Consider the following 27270-nt stretch of genomic DNA (forward strand, 5'->3'; position numbering starts at 1 on the left):
CCTGAGCAGCGGCTGGGGCTACGGCGAGTGTCTGACCCTGTCACCCCCCCCACCCCCCCCGCAGTCGCCGCTCCTGCCCCATGCTGGGGGCTACGGCGAGTGTCTGACCCTGTGACCCCCCCCACCCCCCCCCGCAGTCGCCGCTCCTGCCCCATGCTGGGCAACGGGGAAGCCCCCTCCCCCACCCCCAGGGAGGGGCAGCAGCAGGGGAGGTGGCCACACATGATGGCAGCCCCCACCCCAGCCCCCAGCGCGGGGGAGGCGAGGGGGCTTCCTGGGCCTGGGAGGGGCCCGTGGAGCACGTGCAGTGACAGTGGTGGGGGGGAGTGTGCTGGCGGGGGGGAGAGGGGGGCCCCTCCCCCAGAGCTCACTGCTGCCGGCGGGGAGAGGGCTGGGGGGAGTCCTCCTCTCTGGCCCCAGCCCCGGCGCAGCCTGCCTGCCCCCAAACTCCTCATCCCCGGCCCCACCACGCCCCAGAGGCCGCACCCCCAGCCAGAGCCCTCACACCCTGCTCCCCAACCCTCAGCCCCGGGCCTCAGCCCCCTCCTGCACCCCAACTCCCTCCCAGAGCCCGTCCCCCTCACCCCAACCCCCTGCCCCAGCCCAGACCCCACCCCCCAACTCCCTCCCAGAGCCTGCCCCCCACACCTGCTCCTGCCCCCCAACCCCCTGCCCCAACCCAGATCCCACACCCTGCACCCAAACGCGCCCCCAGAGCCCGATGCCTCCTCCCTCTCATACCCAAACTTCCTCCCAGACCCTTAGGGAGGTGGCGGGGGGTGGGGGGCGCAACTTGAACCTGTTCTGGGCACCACCAAAAATTATACAAACCTGCCGCCCCTGTCTGGTGGGTTAGAGCAGGGGGGCTGGGAGCCAGGACTCCTGGGTTCTGTCCCAGCTCTGGGTGGGGAGTGGGGGCTGGTGGGTTAGAGCAGGGGGGACTGGGAGCCAGGACTCCTGGGTTCTCTCCCCAGCTCTGGGAGGGAAGTGGGGGCTGGTGGGTTAGAGCAGGGGGGGCTGGGAGCCTGGACTCCTGGGTTCTCTCCCCAGCTCTGGGAGGGAAGTGGGGGCTAGTGGGTTAGAGCGGGGGGGGGGGGGGCTGAGAGCCAGGACTCCTGGGTTCTCTCCCCAGCTCTGGGAGGGGAGTGGGGGCTAGTGGGTTAGAGCAGGGGGGGCTGGGAGCCAGGACTCCTGGGTTCGATCTCTGGGTGGGGAGGAACCAGTGCAGCCATCCACAGAGCATTCCCTGCTGCACCAGAGAGGATCTTTAATGTGGGGGGCGGCAGATTACAACAGCCACCCTCTCCGTATACACCACACACGGTCAGCACCCTGAATCGGGCACCCACTCCCTATAGCCCTGCCCGCGCCCCCCCCCCAGTGTGGAGAGTGCCACGGCCTGTCTGCCAGGCGGGGGGTGAGGATGTTCTGCCAGCCTGAGAGGAGGAGGGGTAACGGCGGGGGGGGGGGGGAGAGGGGGTGTCGGCTGCCAGGCTTGAGGGGTGGCTGGGTGAGTAATGGGGGAATCGTCTGAAGACCCAGGAGGGAGCCCAGGTCTAGGGTGACCCTGGTGGGGGGAGTGGGATTGTACCGGGGGTGGGGATTTGGGCACATCCCCCAGTGCTGAGGGATCTGGGGGGCTGGGGAGAGGCTAGGGGTCTGATCAGATCGGTATATCCCTGTATTGCCCCGCTGAGCTGTACAGGGCAGAGGACTCCAAGTCTGTGGGGACGGGGGTCTATCCTGGGGTTCCTCTAGCCCTTTAAGGGCCCTGCTATTCACAGCGGGTGCGTGGGGGGCAGTCCTTGTGGTCTCAGGGGCTCTCTCTCTGGAGGGGGTGGCAGGGTCTGGTCCCTATATCCACCTATAGCCCCAGTATACAAGTGCGGTGTGCAAGAGTGGGGGGCAGCCTGTCTGGGCTCTGGGGTTCGGCGTTGAGAATGGGGTGTGTAGGGGATCTCTTTTGAGGTCCTTATATCTCTGTATTGGCCTGCTGGTCTATACAGTGTCGTCGGCTCTAATTTGGGCTGGGGCTTGAGGCCAGCAATCAGGTCATTATATCGTTATTTTGTCCTACTTGCATCAGGCGCTTGGAGTTGGGAAGGGGAGGTCTCTACAGCCATCTATAGGCCCCCGTATATACAGCCACAGTGGGGGAGGGGTGCAGGAGGTGCTGGGCCGTACAGGCCCCACGGGGGATCTGGTCTGAGCCGTCCTCGCTGCGGTGCCCGGCTGGCACGGAGACAGGTTCCGTCTCGGTCCCATGGATCGAAACCCCATGGGGAGGGGTGGCTAAGCTGGGGGGCGACAGACAGGATGAGTCGGGATCCTCCACTGGGGCTGGGGGGCTGGAGCTGGGGGTCTCGGTGCCCAGGGGCGTTAGGTGCTGCCTGCAGGGTAAACACAGCGAGAGAGGCGTGAATGAACCGGGACAGAGACAGATGGATGGAGAGACCAAGACGGGGTGGGGGGGCAGACGGACAGACGGAGAGACCGAGACAGAGGGGGGCAGACGGACGGATGGAGAGACCGAGGCAGAGGGGGTGGTGGATGGAGGGATGGTTGGAGGAGGGGTCTGTGTGGGGATGGGGGGATGAGGGGAGGGATTGTTGGAGGGGTGGAGGAGTGTGGGGAAGGGTCTGTGGGGGGAGGAATGGAGGGGTGTGGGGAAGGGTCTGTGAGGAGATGGGGGATGAGGGAAGGGGTGTGGGGAGGGGTCTGTGGGGAGATGAGGGGAGGGATGGAGGGGTGTGGGGAAGGGTCTGTGGGGGGAGGAATGGAGGGGTGTGGGGAAGGGTCTGTGAGGAGATGGGGGATGAGGGAAGGGGTGTGGGGAGGGGTCTGTGGGGAGATGAGGGGAGGGATGGAGGGGTGTGGGGAGGGGTCTGTGGGGGGAGGGATGGACGGGTGTGGGGAAGGGTCTGTGAGGAGATGGGGGATGAGGGAAGCGGTGTGGGGAGGGGTCTGTGGGGAGATGGGGGGATGAGGGGAGGGATGGAGGGGTGTGGGGAGGGGTCTGTGGGGGGAGGGATGGAGGGTGTGGGGAGGGGTATGGAGGGAGGGGGGTGGGGAGGGGCCTGTGGGGAGATGGGGGGTGTGGGGAAGGGTCTGTGGGGGGAGGGATGGAGGGTGTGGGGAAGGGTCTGAGGAGATGGGGGGATGAGGGGAGGGATGGAGGGTGTGGGGAAGGGTCTGTGGGGAGATGGGGGGATGAGGGGAGGGATGGAGGGGTGTGGGGAGGGGTCTGTGGGGGGAGGGATGGAGGGTGTGGGGAGGGATATGGGGGGTGGGGAGGGGCCTGTGGGGAGATGGGGGGTGTGGGGAAGGGTCTGTGGGGGGAGGGATGGAGGGTGTGGGGAAGGGTCTGAGGAGATGGGGGGATGAGGGGAGGGATGGAGGGTGTGGGGAAGGGTCTGTGAGGGAGGGATGGAGGGTGTGGGGAGGGGTCTGTGGGGAGATGGGGGGATGAGGGGAGGGATGGAGGGGTGTGGGGAGGGGTCTGTGGGGGGAGGGATGGAGGGGTGTGGGGAAGGGTCTGTGAGGAGATGGGGGATGAGGGAAGGGGTGTGGGGAGGGGTCTGTGGGGAGATGGGGGGATGAGGGGAGGGATGGAGGGGTGTGGGGAGGGGTCTGTGGGGGGAGGGATGGAGGGTGTGGGGAGGGGTCTGTGGGGAGATGGGGGGGTGGGGAGGACGCAGGGACACTCAGCCAGGCGGCCGTTACCTCCAGCATAGTTGTGCCCGGGGAGGGGAGAATAACCTGGAAGGGGGAAGGAAACAGAGTCAGTCAGAGGGGATCCTGCCCCCCGCCGCACATGCGCTGCCCCAGCCAGCAGGGGGCAGCAGGGGACACACTCACACACACACACACACACACTCACCAGCAGGGAGCAGCAGGACACACAGACACACAGACACACACACCAGCAGGGGGCAGCAGGGGACACACACACACACACACACACTCACCAGCAGGGAGCAGCAGGACACACAGACACACACACACACACACACTCACCAGCAGGGAGCAGCAGGACACACAGACACACAGACACACACACCAGCAGGGGGCAGCAGGGGACACACACACACACACTCACCAGCAGGGAGCAGCAGGACACACAGACACACACACACTCACCAGCAGGGAGCAGCAGGACACACACACACACACACACACACACACACTCACCAGCAGGGAGCAGCAGGACACACACACACACACACACTCACCAGCAGGGGGCAGCAGGGGACACACACACACACACACACACACTCACCAGCAGGGAGCAGCAGGACACACAGACACACACACACACACACACTCACCAGCAGGGAGCAGCAGGACACACAGACACACACACCAGCAGGGGGCAGCAGGGGACACACACACACACACACACACACACACACACACACTCTCACCAGCAGGGGGCAGCAGGACACACACACACACACACCAGCAGGGGACACACACACACACACACACACTCACCAGCAGGGGGCAGCAGGGGACACACTCACACACACACACACCAGCAGGGGACACACACACAGACACACAGACACACACACCAGCAGGGGGCAGCAGGGGACACACACACACACACACACACTCACCAGCAGGGAGCAGCAGGACACACAGACACACACACACACACACACTCACCAGCAGGGAGCAGCAGGACACACACACACACACACACACACACACACACTCACCAGCAGGGAGCAGCAGGACACACACACACACACCAGCAGGGGGCAGCAGGGGACACACACACACACACACACACTCACCAGCAGGGGGCAGCAGGGGACACACTCACACACACACACACACACTCACCAGCAGGGAGCAGCAGGACACACAGACACACACACACACACACTCTCACCAGCAGGGGGCAGCAGGGGACACACACACTCAATCCCCAGCACCCCGGAAATGGGCCTCACATTGTCCCCATCTCTTGCAGGGACCCCGGGGACGCCCGCCCCCCTGCGTTGGGAATTGGGGGCTCAGGACCCCAGGCGAGAGGGACACATGGCCCCAGCCCCCCCCTTACCCGGGGCGGGCGCCCTCCACCAGAAGACCATGCCGGTGCCCAGCAGGATGAGGCCCAGGATCAGCACCACGACAGCCATGCTGACCTTGACCGTCAGCCCCGGGGACAGGCTGGGCCCTGGGGGACACAGCAGGGGAGGAGTTAACGGGGGGGTAGACTGAGGAGCCCCCCACAGCACCCCTGCACCCCCAGCCGAAGTCCTACCCAGATCCCCTTCACCCCGTGTTTCTCTCCCCGCTCCCTGCCCCAGACCACTGCCCCCCAGCACCCCATTCCCCTGTTCTGCACCCCACTCCTGCTGCCCCCCTAACCCCAGCATGCCCTCCCCCACCCTGTACCTCTGCCCCCTGCACCCCCTTCCCCCTACTCCATACCCTGCCCCCCAGCATGCCCTTCCCCTGCCCTGCACCCCTCTCCTGCTGCCCCCCATCACCCCAACCACCCAGCACTCTCTCCCCCCCACCCGATGCCTCTGCCCCCCAAACCCGTACCCTGCCCTGCTCGGGCTCACCCCACTGCTCCTGGTGGGGCTCGGGCAGGCTGGAGTGCTGCACGAGGCAGGTGTAGGTGTCCCCGGGCTTGGGGGCGGTGAGCAGGCTGAGGTGGGTCTGGTAGGTCCAGTCGCCATTGGCCAGCGCCGGGCTCAGGCCGTTCTCGGTGGGCTCCACGGGGCTCCTGTTCCGCAGCCAGGTGACCAGCACCTCCGCCGGGTAGAAGCCCCAGACGTGGCAGGTGAGGCGCATGGTCCCCGCGGGGTTCGGCAGGGCCGTGGAGACGATGCGGACGCTGGGGGGCGCTGTTGGGGGGGAGTCACTGTGTGAACCGGCTCCTGGTCCCCCCACCTCACACGGGGATCAGACCCACGGGCCCCCTGCCCAGTATCCCCCCACATCAAATCCTTCCCCTGCCCCGGCTCGGTGCCCCGGGCCCCGCAGCCCCCTCCCCCGCCCTGGCTCGGTGCCCTGGGCCCCGCAGCCCCCTCCCCCGCCCCGGCTCGGTGCCAGGGGCCCCGCAGCCCCCTCCCCCGCCCCAGCTCGGTGCCAGGGGCCCCGCAGCCCCCTCCCCCGCCCCGGCTCGGTGCCCCGGGCCCCGCAGCCCCCACCCCCGCCCCGGCTCGGTGCCCCGGGCCCCGGGCCCCGCAGCCCCCTCCCCCGCCCCGGCTCGGTGCCCCGGGCCCCGCAGCCCCCTCCCCCGCCCCGGCTCGGTGCCCCGGGCCCCGCAGCCCCCTCCCCCGCCCTGGCTCGGTGCCCTGGGCCCCGCAGCCCCCTCCCCCGCCCCGGCTCGGTGCCAGGGGCCCCGCAGCCCCCTCCCCCGCCCCGGCTCGGTGCCCCGGGCCCCGCAGCCCCCACCCCCGCCCCGGTTCGGTGCCCCGGGCCCCGGGCCCCGCAGCCCCCTCCCCCGCCCCGGCTCGGTGCCCCGGGCCCCGCAGCCCCCTCCCCCGCCCCGGCTCGGTGCCAGGGGCCCCGCAGCCCCCTCCCCCGCCCCGGCTCGGTGCCCTGCAGCCCCCTCCCCCGCCCCGGCTCGGTGCCCTGCAGCCCCCTCCCCCACCCCAGCTCGGTGCCCTGCAGCCCCCACTCACTCTTCCTTTGCCCCGTGCGGCTCCAGAGCCGCTGGCTCTGGTTCTGGCAGGCCTGGCGCCCCCCTGCCATATGCCGGCGCCAGTCGGGGTCCGCGTTGAGTTGGGTGGCCATGCCCGTGGCTATGTTGTGGAGCAGGCCCATGTCACAGGCCTCGAAGAGCTGGTCGTGGTCGTTGTAACACACCAGCGGGTTCTTGTTGAAGACGAAGGTGAAGCTGAACCAGAGCACGGAGCCGTTGGCTGCCAGGGGGCACTCGGTGGCCAGGTGCACAAGGAACCCGCCTGCGGGGTCGGGGCCGTCAGAAGCGGGTTCGGGGCAGGGCGGGACATGGGGGATGGGCACAGAGACGTTGGGACCATGGGGGGCGGGAGTGACCAGTGGGGTGACGGAGGGATGGGTCAAGGAGGGCGGGCCACTGGGGGGATGGGGATCAGGGAGGTTATGGGGACAGGTGGGGACCGGTTCCACACTAGGCCATGCCCCCGGGGTGTAGACCAGGGGACGTTGGGTTGAAACCCCATCCAGAGGGTTCCTCTGCAATTGTAGAGCCCTACTGTGGGTGTGTACGCTGGGAACCATGGGGTTAACCCCCCCTACACACACACAGCCCCGAGGGGTACAGATCGGGGCTACCCCCCCGACACACACAGCCCCCTAGGGCTACAGACTGGGATAATACCCCCCCCACACACAGACACAGCCCCCAAGGGGTACAGACAGACTGGGGTTATACCCCCTGCACACACAGACACAGCCCCCAAGGGGTACAGGCTGGGATAATACCCCCCCACACACAGACACAGCCCCCAAGGGGTACAGGCTGGGATAATACCCCCACACACACAGACACAGCCCCCAAGGGGTACAGACAGACTGGGATAATACCCCCACACACACAGACACAGCCCCCAAGGGGTACAGACTGGGATAATACCCCCACACACACAGACACAGCCCCCAAGGGGTACAGACAGACTGGGGTTATACCCCCTGCACACACAGACACAGCCCCCAAGGGGTACAGACTGGGATAATACCCCCACACACACAGACACAGCCCCCAAGGGGTACAGACAGACTGGGATAATACCCCCACACACACAGACACAGCCCCCAAGGGGTACAGACAGACTGGGGTTATACCCCCTGCACACACAGACACAGCCCCCAAGGGGTACAGACTGGGATAATACCCCCACACACACAGACACAGCCCCCAAGGGGTACAGACAGACTGGGGTTATACCCCCTGCACACACAGACACAGCCCCCAAGGGGTACAGACAGACTGGGGTTATACCCCCTGCACACACAGACACAGCCCCCAAGGGGTACAGGCTGGGATAATACCCCCCCACACACAGACACAGCCCCCTAGGGGTACACACGGGGTTTATATACACACACACACGACACACAGACACAGCTCTGTCGGGGTCCAGACAGACTGGAGTTATACCCGCATCCACATACAGACACAGTCCCTTAGGAGTAGAGACTAGGGTTATACCCCCCACACACACACAGATACGCTCCTCCCCCCAGGGGTACAGACAGACTGGAGTTATACCCCCGCACACACAGACACAGCCCCCTAGGGGTACAGTCTAGGGTTATCCCCCCCCACACACAGACAAGCCCCCCCCCTAGAGACAAAGCCCCTAGGGGTATAGACTGGGGTTATGCCCCACACACAGACACAGCCCCCAAGGGGTACAGGCTGGGGTTATCCCCCATCCACACACAGACACAGCCCCCAAGGGGTACAGGCTGGGGTTATACCCCCTGCACACACAGACACAGCCCCCAAGGGGTACAGACTGGGGTTATACCCCCTGCACACACAGACACAGCCCCCAAAGGGTACAGGCTGGGGTTATACCCCCTGCACACACAGACACAGCCCCCAAGGGGTACAGACTGGGGTTATACCCCCTGCACGCAGAGACACAGCCCCCAAGGGGTACAGACTGGGGTTATCCCCCATCCACACACAGACACAGCCCCCAAGGGGTACAGGCTGGGGTTATACCCCCTGCACGCAGAGACACAGCCCCCAAGGGGTACAGACTGGGGTTATCCCCCATCCACACACAGGCACTGTCCCCTAAGGTTAGACATGGGGTTTAAGCCCTAGCCTGACATCTCCAGCATGGGTCCTGGTCCCGGGGCACAGCCCTGGGGACAGGTGGTCAGACGGTCGCTAGGCCGGTTTCTGAAGCGGGGACCCCCGGAGAGGATTATAGGGGGCAGGGACCCTAAGCTCCCCCCAGGTCCGTGGCACCGACGGGCGCCCTCACCTGCTCCGTGGTGGCTCAGAGCCATGGACAGCAGCCACAGCACCAGCTTCATGGCGGCCCCTCGGTCCCAGGCCAGGGCAGGTCTGTGTGCGGGGTCCCCGGCTCGGCACGGGGGTCTCGGGTCTCTGCTCCTTGAAGCAAGTTTCCAGCTCCCTGGCTCTGCGGCGGGCGCGCTCTGGGATCTCTGGCTGGAGGATCTCTCAGGATCCCACAGGCCCTTCTCCCTGCTCCGGGATCCCCAGCTCTGCGGGGGGAGATCGCTGGATCCCAGGGGCTCCGGGAGAGGCTCTCTCTGGATCCTGGGTGTCGGACGTCTCTGCTGCTGGATTCCAGCTGCTTTGGGGTGATCCCACGGGATCCCTGGCTTGGTGGGGGGCGCTGGGGATCTCTGGGCCTGTTGCAGGAGAGCTGTCACTGGGATTCCTGGGTCTGGGGGGGCAGATCTCCCAGGCTCTGGGGGGGCAGATCTCTCTCTGGGATCTCTGGGTCTGGGGGGGCAGATCTCTCTCTAGGATCCCTGGGTTTGGGGGGGGTAGATCTCTCTCTGGGATCTCTGGGTCTGGGGGGGCAGATCTCTCTCCGGGATCCCTGGGTCTGGGGGGGCAGATCTCTCTCTAGGATCCCTGGGTCTGCGGGGGCAGATCTCTCTCTGGGATCTCTGGGTCTGGGGGGGGGCAGATCTCTCTCTAGCATCCCTGGGTCTGGGGGGGCAGATCTCTCTCTGGGATCCCTGGGCTCTGCAGGGGTCCCTCTGGCTCCGGACCGCACAGGCAGGTCCCGCTGTCCTGACCCCCCCGCCAGCCGGCCCTGGCCAATGGCAGCCGGCTCCGCTGCCGGCATCATCAGTCGCTGGGTGGAGGCGGCCGGGCGGGGAGCCCGACGGGGAGATGTCCCGCCGCGCCGTGGGGCTGGGCCCAGACTCGGGGCAGCCCTCGGGCCGTGGTGGGTTTATCTCCCCGGACCTCCCGCGGCACCGGGGACCTGTGACAGCCCCCCGCCCCCATTACAGGTGGGGAAACTGAGGCACGGAGCAGCCATGGGGCACGGGGCCAGACGTGTGGCGGAGGGCTTGGCTGCAGGGGAAAGGGACGAGTGCCGGGGGGAGGGGATCCCGGCCAAGGGGGCAGCTGGGGGGAGGGGATCCTGGCAGAGGGGGGCCCTGGAGGAGGGGATGGGATCCTGGCAGAGGGGGCAGTTTGGGGGAGAGGATGGGGTAGGAGATCCTGGCAGAGGGTGCAGCTGGGGGGGATCCTGGCAGAGGGGGGCCCTGGAGGCGGGGATGGGATCCTGGCAGAGGAGCAGCTGGGGGGGCTCCTGGCAGAGGGGGCAGCTGGGGGGGGATCCTGGCAGAGGGGGCCCTGGAGGCGGGGATGGGATCCTGGCAGAGGGGGCAGCTGGGGGGGCTCCTGGCAGAGGGGGCAGCTGGGGGGGATCATGGCAGAGGAGCAGCTGGGGGGGATCCTGGCAGAGGGGGGCCCTGGAGGCGGGGATGGGATCCTGGCAGAGGGGGCAGCTGGGGGGGATCCTGGCAGAGGAGCAGCTGGGGGGGGATCCTGGCAGAGGGAGGCCCTGGAGGCGGGGATGGGATCCTGGCAGAGGGGGCAGCTGGGGGGGATCCTGGCAGAGGAGCAGCTGGGGGGGAAGAGATCCCGGCAGAGGGGGCAGCTGGGGTGGATCCTGGCAGAGGGGGGCCCTGGAGGAGGGGATGGGATCCTGGCAGAGGGGGCAGCTGGGGGGGATCCTGGCAGAGGAGCAGCTGGGGGGGATCCTGGCAGAGGGGGGCCCTGGAGGCGGGGATGGGATCCTGGCAGAGGGGGCAGCTGGGGGGGATCCTGGCAGAGGAGCAGCTGGGGGGGGATCCTGGCAGAGGGAGGCCCTGGAGGCGGGGATGGGATCCTGGCAGAGGGGGCAGCTGGGGGGGATCCTGGCAGAGGAGCAGCTGGGGGGGAAGAGATCCCGGCAGAGGGGGCAGCTGGGGTGGATCCTGGCAGAGGGGGGCCCTGGAGGAGGGGATGGGATCCTGGCAGAGGAGCAGCTGGGGGGGATCCTGGCAGAGGGGGGCCCTGGAGGAGGGGATGGGATCCTGGCAGAGGAGCAGCTGGGGGGGATCCTGGCAGAGGGGGGCCCTGGAGGAGGGGAGGAGATCCCAGCAGAGGGGGCAGCTGGGGGGATCCTGGCAGAGGAGCAGCGGGACGGCTGCTCTCGCCGGAACAGGGGATGGGCCCCATTTCTCCCAGCCTGGGGATTTCACTTCCCTGGTGGGCAGGGCTGGCCCTGGCGTGTCTGAAACCTCGCGGCCTGCTGCTTCCCCTATTCTGGGCCCAGCTTCCCCTATTTCAGGGGTTCGCAACCGTTTCCTTTCTGGGGGCCCCACCCCCCACACCCCGCCCCCCCGTGCTATAAAAGCTCCACCGCCCACCTGTGCCTCCACACCTGGGTTTCTGCCCACGCAGCCGGGGCCAGCGTTAGGGGGCAGCCAGGGGGGCAGGTCCCTGGGGCCCCACCCCACGGGGCCTCCCATGGAGCTAAGCTGCTCAGGCTTCGGCTGCAGCCCCAGGTGGTAGGACTCGGGGCCCCCGGGCTTCAGCCCCATGTAGCGGGGCTTTGGCTTTCTGCCCTGAGTGTCTAACGCCGGCCATGCTTGGAGGACCCCCGGAAACCTGCTCGAGGCTCCCGAGGGGGCCCCTGGGTGAGAACCACGGCCCCATTTCTCCACGGTGCACCAGACACTTCCCCTCGGCCCAGGGCCAACGGCCTTCTGTTCCCAGGAAAGCTAACGCCCCCCCCCACGTATCCCCGCCCTTCTCCCCTCCCCCAGCCCCCGCATGGGGAAGTGGAGCCTGGCACTTCACAGGCATCTGGGCGGCAGCTGGCCCCCGGGACTCAGCTCCCAGCTGCATGGGGACGTGAAACCAACTGGCTCAGCTTAGACACTTTCATTTCCTCTCTGAGGGAGACAGAGACTTTGATTATCCAGAGGGAACTGGCCAGTTCGGGAACGGGAGTGAGGAATGGACCCAGGGCCTTTCCCTTCCAGGGGGCATTGGTTCCGATTCGGCCCCAGGGCAGGGACAGGCTGGCTCAGGGGGGCAGGGAATGGGACCCGGGGCCTTTCCCTTTCAGGGGGCGTTGGTTCCAATTCAGCCCCAGGGCAGGGACTGGCTGGCTCAGGGGGGCAGGGAATGGGACCCGGGGCCTTTCCCTTCCAGGGGGCGTTGGTTCCGATTCGGCCCCAGGGCAGGGACTGGCTGGCTCAGGCAGCAAGGAATAGGATGCAGGCTCTGATCAGTGTAACGAATTTGGTGGGTCTCAGCCCAGATCCTAGCAGGGCAGGTGCCCCCAGCACGGGCAGTAACCGGCCCCTTCGCCAGCAGCCAGGCTGAGGGCTGAACTGGCCGCAGCATGTGAGCTCCCCTCCCACCCAGCGGGGTCCCTGCAGGACAGGAGAGGGGGTGGGGGGTGGCATGGGGCGAAGGCTATGGGGAGAGGTCCCGATACAGAGGGGCAATGGCAAAACAGCTCCAGGAAATAGACCTTTATTAGCAGGAGGCTGGATAAGGCACCGATACGCCGGAGTGGGGCAACCCCTGGCACAGGCTGGGGGTCGGAGTCTGCCCCTGGGTGCTGCACTGCTGGAATGCTGGGGGGGGCAGAGCGTGGTACCCCCGGAGGAGAGGCACCAGGTTCCCAGGGACGTGCCCCGTGTGTAGGGAGTGTGTCCAGTCTCAGCTCCGTGCTGACTGCAGCTGGTCCAGGAACTGCCTTTCCCACAGTTCCCAAGGGCTGGAATGGGGAGGGGTTCGGGGAACACGGGGCGTCTCCTTATAGTTCTTCAGGCGTTTCCAGCCACTCGGTGTTCACTCTGAGGGTGAAAACACAGAACAAGGAGACTCAATGGCAGGGATAGAACCCAGGAGTCCTGGTGCCCAGCCTCCCTCTTTGTAATTCAACAGACGTCCCCCTTCCCTTCAGAGCCAGGGATAGAACCCAGGAGTCCTGGCTCCCAGCTCTAATCCACTGGACCCCACTTCCCTGCCAGAGCTAGGATAGAACCCAGAACTCCTGGCCCCCAGACCCCTGCACTAACCTTCCCTCCATCCCAGAGACAGAGACAGAACCCAGGAGTCCTGGCTCCCAGCCCCCCTGCTCTAACCCACGAGACCCCACTCCCCTCCCAGACCTGGGAAAAAACCCAGGAGTCCTGTCTCCCAGCCCCCCCGTTCTGCCCCAATAGACCCCACTCCCCTCCCAGAGCTGGGGCAAGAACCCAGGAGTCCTGGCCCCCAGCCCTGCCGCTTTACCCACCAGACCCCACCCTCCTCCCAGAGCTGGGGAGAGAACCCAGGAGTCCTGGCCCCCATCCCCCTGCTCTAACCCTCTAGACTCCCCCCATCCCCAGCTGGGGCAGCGCCTGGTGTACCTGTGGGGCTGGGCCTGCGGGATTTGAGGAGGAGGACGATCCCGGTGACCATGAAGAAGATGCCCAGGGCGATGGCCAGGCCACACAGTACGTTCTCCAGCAGCTCTGATGGGATGGGGTTCTGGGGCACTAGAGACACCGCGGGGGGGAGAGATACAGGGTGAGGCCAGGGCTACCAGGGAGGTTGGGGGGGCTCCTGGCAGTGGGGGAGGCGGGAGGTGTGGGGCACACAGGCCAAGGGCGGGAAATCAGGGAAGGATCCCAGCAGCAGGGGGGTAGCGAGGGAGGTGCAGGATCAGGTGGAAGGGGATTGGGTATGGAGGGGATCGAGTTCAGGGCGGGGGCTTGAATCAAGTGCAGGGGGGAAATTTCTCACCCCAGTCGGCCTCAGTGGAGAAGCGGTCCCCGGGCTGCGTGATGGTGCCGGTGGGGAGACGTGCAGGGGAGGGATAGAAGGATGGGGGAGGATCGAGGTGCAGGGGGGAGGATTGGGGTGCAGGGGGAGAATCGGGGTCAGGGGGAGGACTGGGGTGAGGAGGGAGGAATGGGGTGCAGGAGGGAGGATCGGGATGCAGGGAAAGGATTCGGTTGCAGCGGGAGGGCCGGGGTGCAGTGGGAGGATCAGGGTGCAGGCGGGAGGCGGAGGTGCAGAGGGAGGAACGGGGTGCAGTGGGAGGGTCAGGGTGCAGGGGGGAGGAACGGGGTGCAGGAGGGAGGAATGGGGTGCAGGAAGGAGGATTGGGGTGCAGGGAAAGGATTGGGTTGCAGCGGGAGGGCCGGGGTGCAGTGGGAGGGTCAGGGTGCAAGGGGGAGGAATGGGGTGCAGCAGGGAGGAATGGGGTGCAGGAGGCAGGATCGGGGTGCAGGGAAAGGATTGGGTTGCAGCGGGAGGGCCGGGGTGCAGTGGGAGGATCAGGGTGCAGGCGGGAGGCGGAGGTGCAGAGGGAGGAACGGGGTGCAGTGGGAGGGTCAGGGTGCAGGGGGGAGGAACGGGGTGCAGCAGGGAGGAATGGGGTGCAGGAGGGAGGATCGGGGTGCAGGGAAAGGATTGGGTTGCAGTGGGAGGGCCGGGGTGCAGTGGGAGGGTCAGGGTGCAGGGGGGAGGAGCGGGGTGCAGGAGGGAGGAATGGGGTGCAGGAAGGAGGATTGGGGTGCAGGGAAAGGATTGGGTTGCAGCGGGAGGGCCGGGGTGCAGTGGGAAGGTCAGGATGCAAGGGGGAGGAACGGGGTGCAGCAGGGAGGAATGGCGTGCAGGAGGATCGGGGTGCAGGGAAAGGATTGGGTTGCAGCGGGAGGGCCGGGGTGCAGTGGGAGGGTCAGGGTGCAGGCGGGAGGCGGAGGTGCAGAGGGAGGAACGGGGTGCAGTGGGAGGGTCAGGGTGCAGGGGGGAGGAACGGGGTGCAGGAGGGAGGAATGGGGTGCAACAGGAGGGCCAGGGTGCAGTGGGAGGGTCAGGGCGCAGGGGGGAGGAACGGGGTGCAGCAGGGAGGAATGGGGTGCAGGGGGAGGAACGGGGTGCAGCAGGGAGGAATGGGGTGCAGGAGGGAGGATCGGGGTGCAGGGAAAGGATTGGGTTGCAGCGGGAGGGCCGGGGTGCAGTGGGAGGGTCAGGGTGCAGGGGGGAGGAACGGGGTGCAGCAGGGAGGAACGGGGTGCAGGAGGAGGGTAGGGGTGCAAGCGGGAGGGGGGAGGTGCAGCGGGAGGGTCAGGGTGCAGGGGGGAGGAACGGGGTGCAGCGGGAGGGTAGGGGTGCAGGGGGGAGGGTCGGGGTGCAGCGGGAGGAACGGGGTGCAGGGGGGAGGATCGGAGTGCGGGGGGTGGATCAGGGAGCGGATCGGGGGGATCTCTCACCCCAGTAGGCCACGGTGGTGAAGCGGTCCCTGGGCCGCGTGATGGTGCAGGTGTAGACGTCCCCCTCCTGCGGGGTGAACTCCAGGTAGGAGAAGAGCAGGAAGCCCAGGTCCTCGGTGGGGTAGTACCGTGTGGTGTTGATGCCCTGGCTCACCGGCTCCCCCAGCCACTGCCATGACACTGTCACCGAGGCTGGGAAGAGGTTGCCCACCTGGCAGATCAGGGTGTTGGGTTTTCCCAGCTCCAGGGGCCGGGCTGTGAACACGTTGGCCATGGGGGTGCCTGCGGGGAGAGGGGAGATGGTAAGGGAGGGCCTGCAGGGGATGGAGCACTGGGGATATGTGGGGAGGAGGAGGAGGTGCTGGGGGGCCTGGGAAGGGGGGATGGGGTTGCTGGGGGGACGTGGGCAGGGAGGGGGTACCACCGTAAGGGGCATGGGCACCTGTGCAGGGGGTGCTGTGGGGTGAAGGGCATGGGTGCACAGACACAGGGAGGGTACCTTTGGCCTCGGGCAGGGCAGGGCAGTGTCAGGGATCGCTGGGGCTGCCGTGGGGAGGGGACGTGGGGCTGGGGGAGACAGGGGCACCGAGGGCCAGGTACCTTTGGCCTCGGGCAGGGCAGGGCAGTGTCAGGGATCGCTGGGGGTGCCGTGCGGAGGGGACGCGGGACTGGGGGAGACAGGGGCTCCGAGGGCCGGGTACCTTTGGCCTCGGGCAGGGCAGGGCAGTGTCAGGGATCGCTGGGGGTGCCGTGCGGAGGGGACGCGGGACTGGGGGAGACAGGGGCTCTGAGGGCCGGGTACATTTGGCCTCGGGCAGGGCAGTGTCAGGGATCGCTGGGGGCTGGGGGTGCCGTGCGGAGGGGATGCGGGACTGGGGGAGACAGGGGCTCCGAGGGCCGGGTACCTTTGGCCTCGGGCAGGGCAGGGCAGTGTCAGGGATCGCTGGGGGTGCCGTGCGGAGGGGCCGTGGGGCTGGGGGAGACAGGGGCTCCGAGGGCCGGGTACCTTTGGCCTCGGGCAGGGCAGGGCAGTGTCAGGGATCGCTGGGGGTGCCGTGCGGAGGGGACGTGGGGCTGGGGGAGACAGGGGCACCGAGGGCCGGGTACCTTTGGCCTCGGGCAGGGCAGTGTCAGGGATCGCTGGGGGTGCCGTGCGGAGGGGATGCGGGACTGGGGGAGACAGGGGCTCCGAGGGCCGGGTACCTTTGGCCTCGGGCAGGGCAGGGCAGTGTCAGGGATCGCTGGGGGTGCCGTGCGGAGGGGACGTGGGGCTGGGGGAGACAGGGGCACCGAGGGCCGGGTACCTTTGGCCTCGGGCAGGGCAGGGCAGTGTCAGGGATCGCTGGGGGTGCCGTGCGGAGGGGACGTGGGGCTGGGGGAGACAGGGGCACCGAGGGCCGGGTACCTTTGGCCTCGGGCAGGAGCAGGGCAGTGTCAGGGATCGCTGGGGGTGCCGTGCGGAGGGGCCGTGGGGCTGGGGGAGACAGGGGCACTAAGGGCCGGGTACCTTTGGCCTCGGGCAGGAGCAGGGCAGTGTCAGGGATCGCTGGGGGTGCCGTGCGGAGGGGCCGTGGGGCTGGGGGAGACAGGGGCTCCGAGGGCCGGGTACCTTTGGCCTCGGGCAGGAGCAGGGCAGTGTCAGGGATCGCTGGGGGTGCCGTGCGGAGGGGATGCGGGACTGGGGGAGACAGGGGCTCCGAGGGCCGGGTACCTTTGGCCTCGGGCAGGGCAGGGCAGTGTCAGGGATCGCTGGGGGTGCCGTGCGGAGGGGACGTGGGGCTGGGGGAGACAGGGGCTCCGAGGGCCGGGTACCTTTGGCCTCGGGCAGGGCAGGGCAGTGTCAGGGATCGCTGGGGGTGCCGTGCGGAGGGGATGCGGGACTGGGGGAGACAGGGGCTCCGAGGGCCGGGTACCTTTGGCCTCGGGCAGGGCAGGGCAGTGTCAGGGATCGCTGGGGGTGCCGTGCGGAGGGGCCGTGGGGCTGGGGGAGACAGGGGCACTAAGGGCCGGGTACCTTTGGCCTCGGGCAGGAGCAGGGCAGTGTCAGGGATCGCTGGGGGTGCCGTGCGGAGGGGACGTGGGGCTGGGGGAGACAGGGGCACCGAGGGCCGGGTACCTTTGGCCTCGGGCAGGGCAGGGCAGTGTCAGGGATCGCTGGGGGTGCCGTGCGGAGGGGCCGTGGGGCTGGGGGAGACAGGGGCTCCGAGGGCCGGGTACCTTTGGCCTCGGGCAGGAGCAGGGCAGTGTCAGGGATCGCTGGGGGTGCCGTGCGGAGGGGATGCGGGACTGGGGGAGACAGGGGCTCCGAGGGCCGGGTACCTTTGGCCTCGGGCAGGGCAGGGCAGTGTCAGGGATCGCTGGGGGTGCCGTGCGGAGGGGACGTGGGGCTGGGGGAGACAGGGGCACCGAGGGCCGGGTACCTTTGGCCTCGGGCAGGGCAGGGCAGTGTCAGGGATCGCTGGGGGTGCCGTGCGGAGGGGACGTGGGGCTGGGGGAGACAGGGGCACCGAGGGCCGGGTACCTTTGGCCTCGGGCAGGGCAGGGCAGTGTCAGGGATCGCTGGGGGTGCCGTGCGGAGGGGACGTGGGGCTGGGGGAGACAGGGGCACCGAGGGCCGGGTACCTTTGGCCTCGGGCAGGAGCAGGGCAGTGTCAGGGATCGCTGGGGGTGCCGTGCGGAGGGGATGCGGGACTGGGGGAGACAGGGGCTCCGAGGGCCGGGTACCTTTGGCCTCGGGCAGGGCAGGGCAGTGTCAGGGATCGCTGGGGGTGCCGTGCGGAGGGGCCGTGGGGCTGGGGGAGACAGGGGCACTAAGGGCCGGGTACCTTTGGCCTCGGGCAGGAGCAGGGCAGTGTCAGGGATCGCTGGGGGTGCCGTGCGGAGGGGCCGTGGGGCTGGGGGAGACAGGGGCTCCGAGGGCCGGGTACCTTTGGCCTCGGGCAGGAAGCCCGTGGTGATGTTGGTGAGTACCAAGAGCAGGTCCTGGCATAGTCGGGAGTTGTTGCGGATCTGCTCCGCGCTCTCCTGGGCGCCCACCCAGGGCTGGAAGTCGGGCAGCCGGGGCTCCCAGCGCGCCCCCGGGAAGTCGAAGGAGAAGAGCTGGTCCCCGTCGAAGGTGTCGGCCAGGCCCTGCGAGGGGCGGTCCGGCTGGCAGAACAGCACACGGGACAGGACGTGGGCCGGGGGCGCTGCGGGAGAGAGACACCGAGCGGGGTCAGCAACGGGGCACGCACTGCTGTGCATACACAACCCTACACAAACAATCCCCCACACGACACACTCCTCACCCCCCTGTCACACACACTGTGCACACCGTACCCCGTTTTCTGTGCCCACACCAGCTCCCACACTCCTCACGCACACAGACACCCCCCCTTACACACACATGTTCACACCCACGACGGCCACTCACATGCAAGCACACACAGTCACACACCCACAGGGGCATGACAGCCTCTGCACACACACATTCCTTTGCACACACACACTCCAGCCCCGGCACACCCAGAGCCCCCCACCACACCATGCTGCTATCCCTCACACACAAATCCACATCACAACCCATGTGGAAGCACACTCTTCCCACACACCCACACTCCACCCCCTGTACACACAACCACACACATGCATTAAATACCCTATCTACACACACAGTCTGCATGAGCACACAGTCACACAACACACCACAAGCCCCCCAACCCTGACCCCACACTGCACACCTACACAATCACACCCAACCAATCCCCCCCACTTTTCACTCCCCTGTGTGCACAATCACACACACGCAAAATCTACCGCCACCCCACACTCCCAGTTATATGGTTACACACCATACACACCCAGCAATACCCATGAACACAACACTGGACACGGACACACACTGAAAGAGCAGGGATAGCTGCCTCACCCACACACTCACACAATCCTCCCCACACACACCCAGGCAGCGCCTGGCTAAGCCCTGGGAAGGGCTTGCTCTCACGCACGCACAGTATAACACACCCTATTTACACACGATCTCCATGCGTGCCCAATTCCACACACACACACACACAACCCCGACACACTTTCACACACCCCCCCCGCAAAAACACACACTCCCCGAGATGCACGCAGGGACCGGTTCACACACAGTCCCACACACCGTCCCCACGTGCACAATCATTCGCAGACACAGTCCCCCTGTAGGTACACCCAGACAGGCCCCTTGTGCGCACACACACTGCCCGTGCGTGCACACCCACGGCGACACCCCCAACCCCCTTGTGCACAGAACACACACCCACACTGGCCGTGCAATAACGCCCGCGGGCAGCTCCTACCCTCAGTCGCGGGGGTGGCCGCCGCCCCCCGCAGCAGCCCCAGGGCCAGCAGCAGCCCCCAGCAGCCGGGCGCCTCCATCCCCGCCTGGCTGCCTCTGCTCCCGCGCCCGCCTGGGCTCCCGGGGCATCTGCGGCCGGCTGCCGGCCAATCCCCGGGCGCCCGCCGCCTCCTGGCCAATGGCTGGGCCCCGCCAGCGCTTGTCACCTGTTACCAGGGAGACGCCCGCCGCGGGGAGCCGGGTAGCACAGATGGGCCGCCGGGATGGAGACACGTGGGAAGGTCCGAGGCCAGGAGGGACCATTGTGAGCATCTGGTCTGACTCCTGTCTAGACAGGCCAGAGCCCTGCTCCGGATTCACCCCCGATAGCCCCTGCTCCGGATTCACTCCTGTCTAGACAGGCCAGAGCCCTGCTCCGGATTCACCCCCGATAGCCCCTGCTCTGGATTCGCTCCTGTCTAGACAGGCCAGAGCCCTGCTTCGGATTCACTTGTGTCTAGACAGGCCGGAGCCCTGCTCTGGATTCACCCCCGATAGCCCCTGCTCTGGATTCGCTCCTGTCTAGACAGGCCAGAGCCCTGCTCCGGATTCACCCCCGATAGCCCCTGCTCTGGATTCGCTCCTGTCTAGACAGGCCGGAGCCCTGCTCTGGATTCACCCCTGTATAGCACAGACCAGAGCCCTGTTCCAGATTCACCCCAGATAGCCCCTGCTCTGGATTCACTCCTGTATAAACAGGCCAGAGCCCTGTTCCAGATTCACCCCAGATAGCCCCTGCTCCAGATTCACTCCTGTATAGACAGGCCAGAGCCCTGCTCTGGATTCACCCCTGGCTAAATCAGAGCTGATCTCTTTGGGATGTCCACACAGCCAAACAAAAACCGGAGCCGCGCAGAGCCAGGGTCTGCAGAGGTGGTCGGCCGTGTCAGGGTTTTCCCCAGGAATTGAAATCAGAGGGGAGAGGGTGTTTGAATTTCCAGGGGGGTCAAGGGCTAGGCCCTGAGGCGAAGGTGGACCGTACGTTTTCACCAGGAAGGCCATTTGGCGCTAAGTCTGGGCCCCACGTTCTAGACAGGATAAAACACCAATAAACAGCAGCCTTGGGGCGGCTGCCGATTTCTAGTTGTTTATGAATCGGAATGTGACATTATCAGGTCGGCCAGCACGGCCGAAAGGAACGCACCGGGCCGGGCGCCGGCTGCCGGCGTTGGCAGAACAAACGCAGCGATGTGAGGCAACGCGTCGCCATTCCTCCTTTCAAACCCGTTACGGGCTCTCAGGGACGAGCCTCTCAGCACCCACCCGCTTTGAAAGGGAGTGTTCAGGGTTCGGTTTCAATTCAAATTTCCAGCCAGACTCAGTGGAATTGTTTTCCAACGAGAAAATTTGGAACTAGACCCAGTTGGAAAGTGGCTAAAGTGGCAACTCTGCATATAACGAGTTGACCACTAGGGGGATATGGGGGAGCTCGAGGGGGTGTACACCCCGCGGGGTGGGGGGGGGTAATGGGCCCAGGCACTGGACCTGGGGTGGGTGCAGAACCCGAGCTCCAGCCCCAGCCCAAATGGCTACATGGCTGTTTGTAGGGCCGTAGCATGAGCCCCAGTCTGCAGCCCCCACCCGGGGTCTGAGACTCACTGGTGTGTGTGGGGGGGTGTTGCCATGTAGACACACCCTGACAAACCCACCCCCCCATCTCAGTGCCCTACATTGCCAGGAACGGGGAATAATCCACCGCTGCCCTGGGCATCTTAGTCGTTAGTTCCACTGGGGTACAAATTCACACCTTATTTCCCGTCAGAATTTGTCCAGCTTCAACTTCCAGCCATAAGAGGTCGTTAGACCTTTGTCGGGGCTGGGCCAGTGGGCGCCTGGCCAGTGGGGTGCCCCCAATGCAGAGCCTCACTGCGTCCTTGTGCTCCCCCGTCTGTCTGTCTCAGATTGTGGAATGGCCTGTCTCTGTACAGCCCTGAGCCAGGACTGCAGCCTGCCGGCACCCCAGCAAGAGAGAGAATAATTAACAATAGGAGGCGAATAAGAGGGGACTTGAAAACAATAGTGGTGTGCTCATCTCATCAGAAGCTCTCAACACATTGTACAAAGGAGTCAGGATGATTATTCCCCTCATATAGAGGGGGAAACTGAGGCACAGAGAGGGGCTATGACTGGCTAACGTCACCCAGCAGAGCCAAGTATAGAAGCCACGTTTCCTGCGCCCTAGCCCAGTGCTCTAGCCACTAGGAAACACTGTCTCTCCTATAGTTAGACTGTGGAACTCATTACCACAAGACCTCATTGGGGCCAAGAGCTCAGCAGGATCCCCCAAAGGGTGGGAGATTTCTATGGACAGTGAGACAATCCAGAGTGACACTAGATAGGATCAAACATCAATTGACTGGGGTGTAAACTCTCAGACCCTAATATGATATGGCTGGGGAGTGGCGACTCATCTCCTGAAGGCAGATGAGCCCATCCTTGTAGGGCTTTTGCCCCTGTCTCTGGAGCAGCTGGTGCTGGCCGCTCTTAGAGACAGGATGCTGGGGTAGATGGGCCCACTGAACTGATCCAGGCAAGGAATTCCGCGGTTCCGCAGGTAGAAAAATTAGCGAAATGATAATAATACAATGCTAATTCTGCTTTGCCATCCAACCCCTGCATCTGTACCAGCTCCGTTGGATGTCAGCGACCCAGGGCAGGGACAGCACTTATCTGCGCCCAGACTCAGCAAAGCACTTACCCACGCATTCAGCCTTATGGGACTAACTTAAATCCCTTCGGAGTGAATGGGATTTAAGCACATGCTTCAAGTGAAGTACGTAAGTGCTTTGCCTTAATGTACACCCCCGAGCACGGGCCCCGATTCAGGAAAGCATGTGCTGTGCCAAGCATGGACTGGGGTGCTGTAAAACAGTCATTGGAAATGCTTTATTTATACGGATCAGGATGTCTATATGCATTGCCTAGGGTAGGGGCGCACAAATACCACCCTTCCTATGTATTTATTTCTACTGTGCTCATATTCGTGTATCGTTTATTTATAAATATTAACATTTGGATTAATTAATTATATGCAGTTCCGTGATTTCAGTTAGAGCCGGTAGGTGCTCTGGGAACATGATTTCTATCAGGGCGGACTGATTTAAATCAAATGGTGACATCACCAGCAACGCTTAGATCTATTTGCTGTCACTGGCAATGTTTTTCTATAAGATTTGCTCTAATTCTGGGGTTTGCAAACTACGTCCCCTGGGCCAGATCTGGCCCGCCAGCTGTTTTAATCCGGCCCTCGAGCTCCGCTGGGGAGTGGGGTCTGGGGCTTGCCCCACTCCTGCAGTCCAACCAGGGAGCAGGGTCGGGGACCGCTCCACAGGGCTCTTGGAAGCAGCGGCATGGCACCCCTCCGGCTCCTACGCATAGGGGCAGCCAGGGGGCTCTGCTCTGCCTGCTACACCCACCCCAATGCCACCCCCGCAGCACCCATTGGCCGGGAACCACAGCCAATGGGAGCTGCAGGGGTGGTGCCTGCGGATGGGGTAGCATGCAGAGACGCCTGACTGTGCCTCCACGTAGGAGCCGAAGGGGGTCATGCCCCTGCTTCCAGGAGCCACTTGAGGTAAGCATCACCCGCAGCCTGCACCCCTGAGCCTCTCCCTGTGGCCCAACCCCCTGCCACCCTCCAAACCACTCGATCCCAGCCCAGGGCACCCTCCTGCACCCCAAACCCCTCATCCCCAGCCCCACCCCAGAGTCTGCACCCCCAACCAGAGCCCTCACCCCCTCCTGCACCCCAACCCCAATTTTGTGAGCATTCATGGCCTGCCATACAATTTCTATTCCCAGATGTGGCCCTTGGGCCAAAAAATTTGCCTGCCCCAGCTCTAATTCAATCAGGATTGAATTCAGGGCAGTCCTATCGCCTGTGTATACATGAGGTCAGACTAGAATGATCCCAGTGGGTCCCTCAGGCCTAAGAGTCAATGAATACTTAATCCCAGCCTTATTATGGGAAATGAAATTCACATCATCACCAAGCACAAGGATTCAAAAAGTCATGAATCAGTGCCTCCCCCCAGCAAAAAACTCCCATAAGTTTGGTTTAAAAATCATGAAATTTTCAAAATAACAATTTTGAGATCTTTTATTTGCCTTCTAGATTTGTGTTTTCAAGCTTTTTTCTACAGCTAAGGGAGCTAGAAGCTTGGGTTTTTTTAAATGAAAGCTGAGATTCTTACATAATATCAGGTTTCAGAGTAACAGCCGTGTTAGCCTGTATTCGCAAAAAGAAAAGGAGGACTTGTGGCACCTTAGAGACTAACCAATTTATTTGAGCATGAGCTTTCGTGAGCTACAGCTCACTTCATCGGATAGTCTCTAAGGTGCCACAAGTACTCCTTTTTCTTTTTACATAATACCATGACTCTGGGACCTGGGGCTTTAAGAAAACCACCACATATCATGAGACTTGCAATGAAATGGGGAGAGTTGGCAACGCTGCATTCACTCCCCTTTAAAAGGCTAGCACAATAATTAAGTCTTTAGCAATTACGACTACAGCTCAGATCTGAGTGGGAACATACACAGAACATACCCTTCACTGCCCAACTAGTCCCATTAGAAGTATTTCCTCCAGGAGTCACTCTGGGATCCTTCTGCAGAGTGTATTCATTTAAAGCCATGACCTTTATGACTCATCAATGGAGTTACATCTATTTAATTTATCTTAGTAGAATGGCCTGTTTTGAATGACTCTTCTCTTCCGGGCTCTGAGAGACTCCCAAGGCTTTCACGGAATAGGTTACAGAATTCACCTTCCATTGGGCAGGTCTGCACTGGAGGTCTTATTAACTCAAGTTAATTGCCTGCCAATTAACCTGCGTTTACAAATGCTAGTCAGGGCACCCAGTGGGTATGGCACAATGAAATCAAAGGGAGCTGAAGCTAGATACGTTCAGAGTAGAAGTGAGGGGCAATTCTTTAAACAGGGAGGGTAACTAACCTGGGCTCTGGTGGTTCTCCATCACCTGGAGTCTTTACATCAAGATTGCAGCTCTTTCTAAATAGGGTGCCCAGATAGCAAGTATGAAAAATCGGGACAGAGTGTGGGGGGTAATAGGTGCCTATATAAGAAAAATCCCGGAATATCAGGAATGTCCCTATATAATCAGGACATCTGGTCACCCTATTTCTAAAGGACAAGATGGAGCTAAGCGAGGGCCGTGAGCTTGATGCTGGAATGAGTGGCTGAGATTCTCTGCCTATGATGTAGAGGAGGTCAGACTACAGGGGACCCTTTTGGCCTTAATAGCTATTAATCAAACTTCAGCTGGGATACAAACAGGTTGGAACAGGTTTCAGAGTAACAGCCAGTGTTAGTCTGTATTTGCAAAAAGAAAAGGAGGACTTGAGGCACCTTAGAGACTAACCAATTTATTTGAGCATAAGCTTTCGTGAGCTACAGCTCACTTCATCGGATGCATACTGTGGAAAGTGTAGAAGATCTTTTTATATACACACAAAGCATGAAAAAATACCTCCTCCCACCCCACTCTCCTGCTCGTAATAGCTTAAGAGTGATCACTTTAGATAAGCTATTACCAGCAGGAGAGTGGGGTGGGAGGAGGTATTTTTTCATGCTTTGTGTGTATATAAGAAGATCTTCCACACTTTCCACAGTATGCATCTGATGAAGTGAGCTGTAGCTCACGAAAGCTTATGCTCAAATAAATTGGTTAGTCTCTAAGGTGCCACAAGTCCTCCTTTTCTCTTGGAACAGAGGCTGTGTGGCCAGCTCTCTCGGGCAGGTGAGTGACCTCTCAGCTCCCGGGGTCGTGAGATTGTGTAAGAACCTCGGCGCTCGTCTTTAAAAAGCAAGTTGTTAACTCTAATGGTTGGGGAGAAAATCTTGAAGCAATGATCCCAAATGGCTCAAAAAACCAAACAATAATAGGAGGCAAGTAAAAAGAATCCAGCCTTTATTACTTTCTTTAGATTGCATGATTTTTAAGCCAATCTCATTATTTCTGTGGCTCTGGCTCACAATGGGTTCTCTGTCAGGGGCAATTTTAAAATCAAGCTTGGTTGTTTTTCTAAAAGCTACTCTAGCTCAAACCGGGGTTAATTCAAGGTAGCCCTGTGGCCTGTTCTCTACTAGCCTGGATGATCGCAGTGGTCCCTTCTGGTCCCAGCCTCACTGGTCTTTGGATGCAGGGGTGTCACTGTTTGCCCTGCACTGATCTCGATTGCACCCCAGGATGTGACCAGGGGGGTTGAGGAAATGCTGGAACTATTTATCCCTGACCCTTGCAGAGGAGTTAATGTCACTTTTTACGATCATTCCTCCTGAGTTAATTGCATGCAAATCACAACCTTCATGTCCCGTCCCTGGAGTCATTGTTCAAAGGGTTGGGATCCGTCTCTAGACTAGCCTTTCCAAACTAGTTCACACCATTGAGTTAAATTGCAATTTAATAACTTCAATGGAAACTTTCTTACCTTTAATTTCAACTGTGATCTTAACTGGGTGAATGGTTTGCAGAGCCCAGATCTGAGCCCTGGAAGGATTCACAGCTGGGCTGAATTAACAGGTCATTGAACTGAATGGGGTTTTGCTGAAGCTGTTATTTATTTCCTGCAACACTGTCTGACTGATGGGGTAAGAATTGACAGGGTTCACTCCATCTTTGCTGAAAAATTAAATAGAAATCTATTTTTTTAAACCAAATCTTAAACTCTGCAGAAGACAGCACTAAGACTAAAATCTTGCAAACTGCTCCAGGGCCTGAAGTCCATTTCGGCAGCAGCTAGCTCCCAATATCTATTTGCTTTTAAATTCCTTTCTGCCCAATATCAGGCTTGATCCTCTCATGCCCTAGAGGCAGTATAGCGTGAGCGTTCAGTGCTTTACAGCACTGGTCTGTCTTCTTGGATATGGACCTGCATGTATTTTGCAATATGTGATTTCATATTGCATTGCTCACCACTCTTTTACTTTGCATAATTGACGATAATATTTCACAGACTGCTACCCTATTTTATGCTGTAATATGCTGTTGTGCATTGCATTGCATTTCCTCTTGTATTGCCTAGAATGATTTCCTGGGTATATTTTTCCATTTTTTTATAGTGCATTGTATTAGTGACTATCGTATGGTTTTATTTCACTTGACATCAAGCTGTACTGCATTATTTCACAGTGCATGATTGTATTCTGTGCTGCATTGTAGAGGTCACACTGCACAGGCCCAGAACCTATGCAGTCTGTAGTAGCCTTGCTCCCCGTGCTCTGCTGTCACAAGCTGGAGTTCCTATATCTAAACCCCAATACTGTGATGTACATGTGTGACCGGGCTCCCAGGGGGCCACACTGGAGTTACTCAATTAGGGCAAACTGCAAAGAATGGGGCAGACAATCCCCAAAGCTGGTGAATAGTCCAGTACTTAGATTCACCAAGCCACAACACAGTTCCCTTGAAGCAATCCTGCTGTGGGCTCCCACCCAGCCAGCCAAGCCAAATATGATGAGGATTACTGAAAATCGTATTAATCATATAGGAAAGTTCTACCAATCCCAAAGGATTGGACACATTACCTCCCAGGTTAATGAATATTCCAGATCTTACCCAAATACACACTATAGCCAATTCTTATTAACTAAACTAAAATTTATTTAAAAAGAAAAGAGAATATTGGTTAAAAGATCAGTATACATACAGACATGAGTACAGTTCTGA

General features: G+C 62.4%; 2 protein-coding genes across 2 annotated transcripts; both read right to left on the minus strand.

The window, feature by feature from the left end:
• Window positions 1-1516: 1516 nt before the first annotated feature.
• On the minus strand, window positions 1517-9416 carry LOC311531180 (HLA class II histocompatibility antigen, DM beta chain). Its single transcript, XM_084648332.1, has 6 exons — window positions 8949-9416; window positions 6648-6929; window positions 5580-5864; window positions 5069-5185; window positions 3724-3759; window positions 1517-2390 (listed from the first exon to the last, which is right to left on the minus strand). Exons 1-6 carry the CDS (start codon window positions 8998-9000, stop codon window positions 2380-2382), a joined length of 783 nt encoding a protein of 260 aa, XP_084504458.1. The 5' UTR covers window positions 9001-9416; the 3' UTR covers window positions 1517-2379.
• A 3052-nt stretch (window positions 9417-12468) lies between these two features.
• Window positions 12469-19690, minus strand: LOC311530113 (class II histocompatibility antigen, M alpha chain). The gene is made up of 5 exons (XM_084646493.1): window positions 19542-19690; window positions 18147-18407; window positions 15220-15501; window positions 13369-13497; window positions 12469-12810 (listed from the first exon to the last, which is right to left on the minus strand). The coding sequence occupies exons 1-5, from the start codon at window positions 19618-19620 to the stop codon at window positions 12806-12808; spliced, it is 756 nt and encodes a 251-aa protein (XP_084502619.1). The 5' UTR covers window positions 19621-19690; the 3' UTR covers window positions 12469-12805.
• Window positions 19691-27270: the final 7580 nt, after the last annotated feature.

This window comes from Lepidochelys olivacea (assembly GCF_965140295.1).
Source record: "Lepidochelys olivacea isolate rLepOli2 genome assembly, chromosome: 14".
In the NCBI taxonomy this organism is placed as follows: Eukaryota; Metazoa; Chordata; order Testudines; family Cheloniidae; genus Lepidochelys; species Lepidochelys olivacea.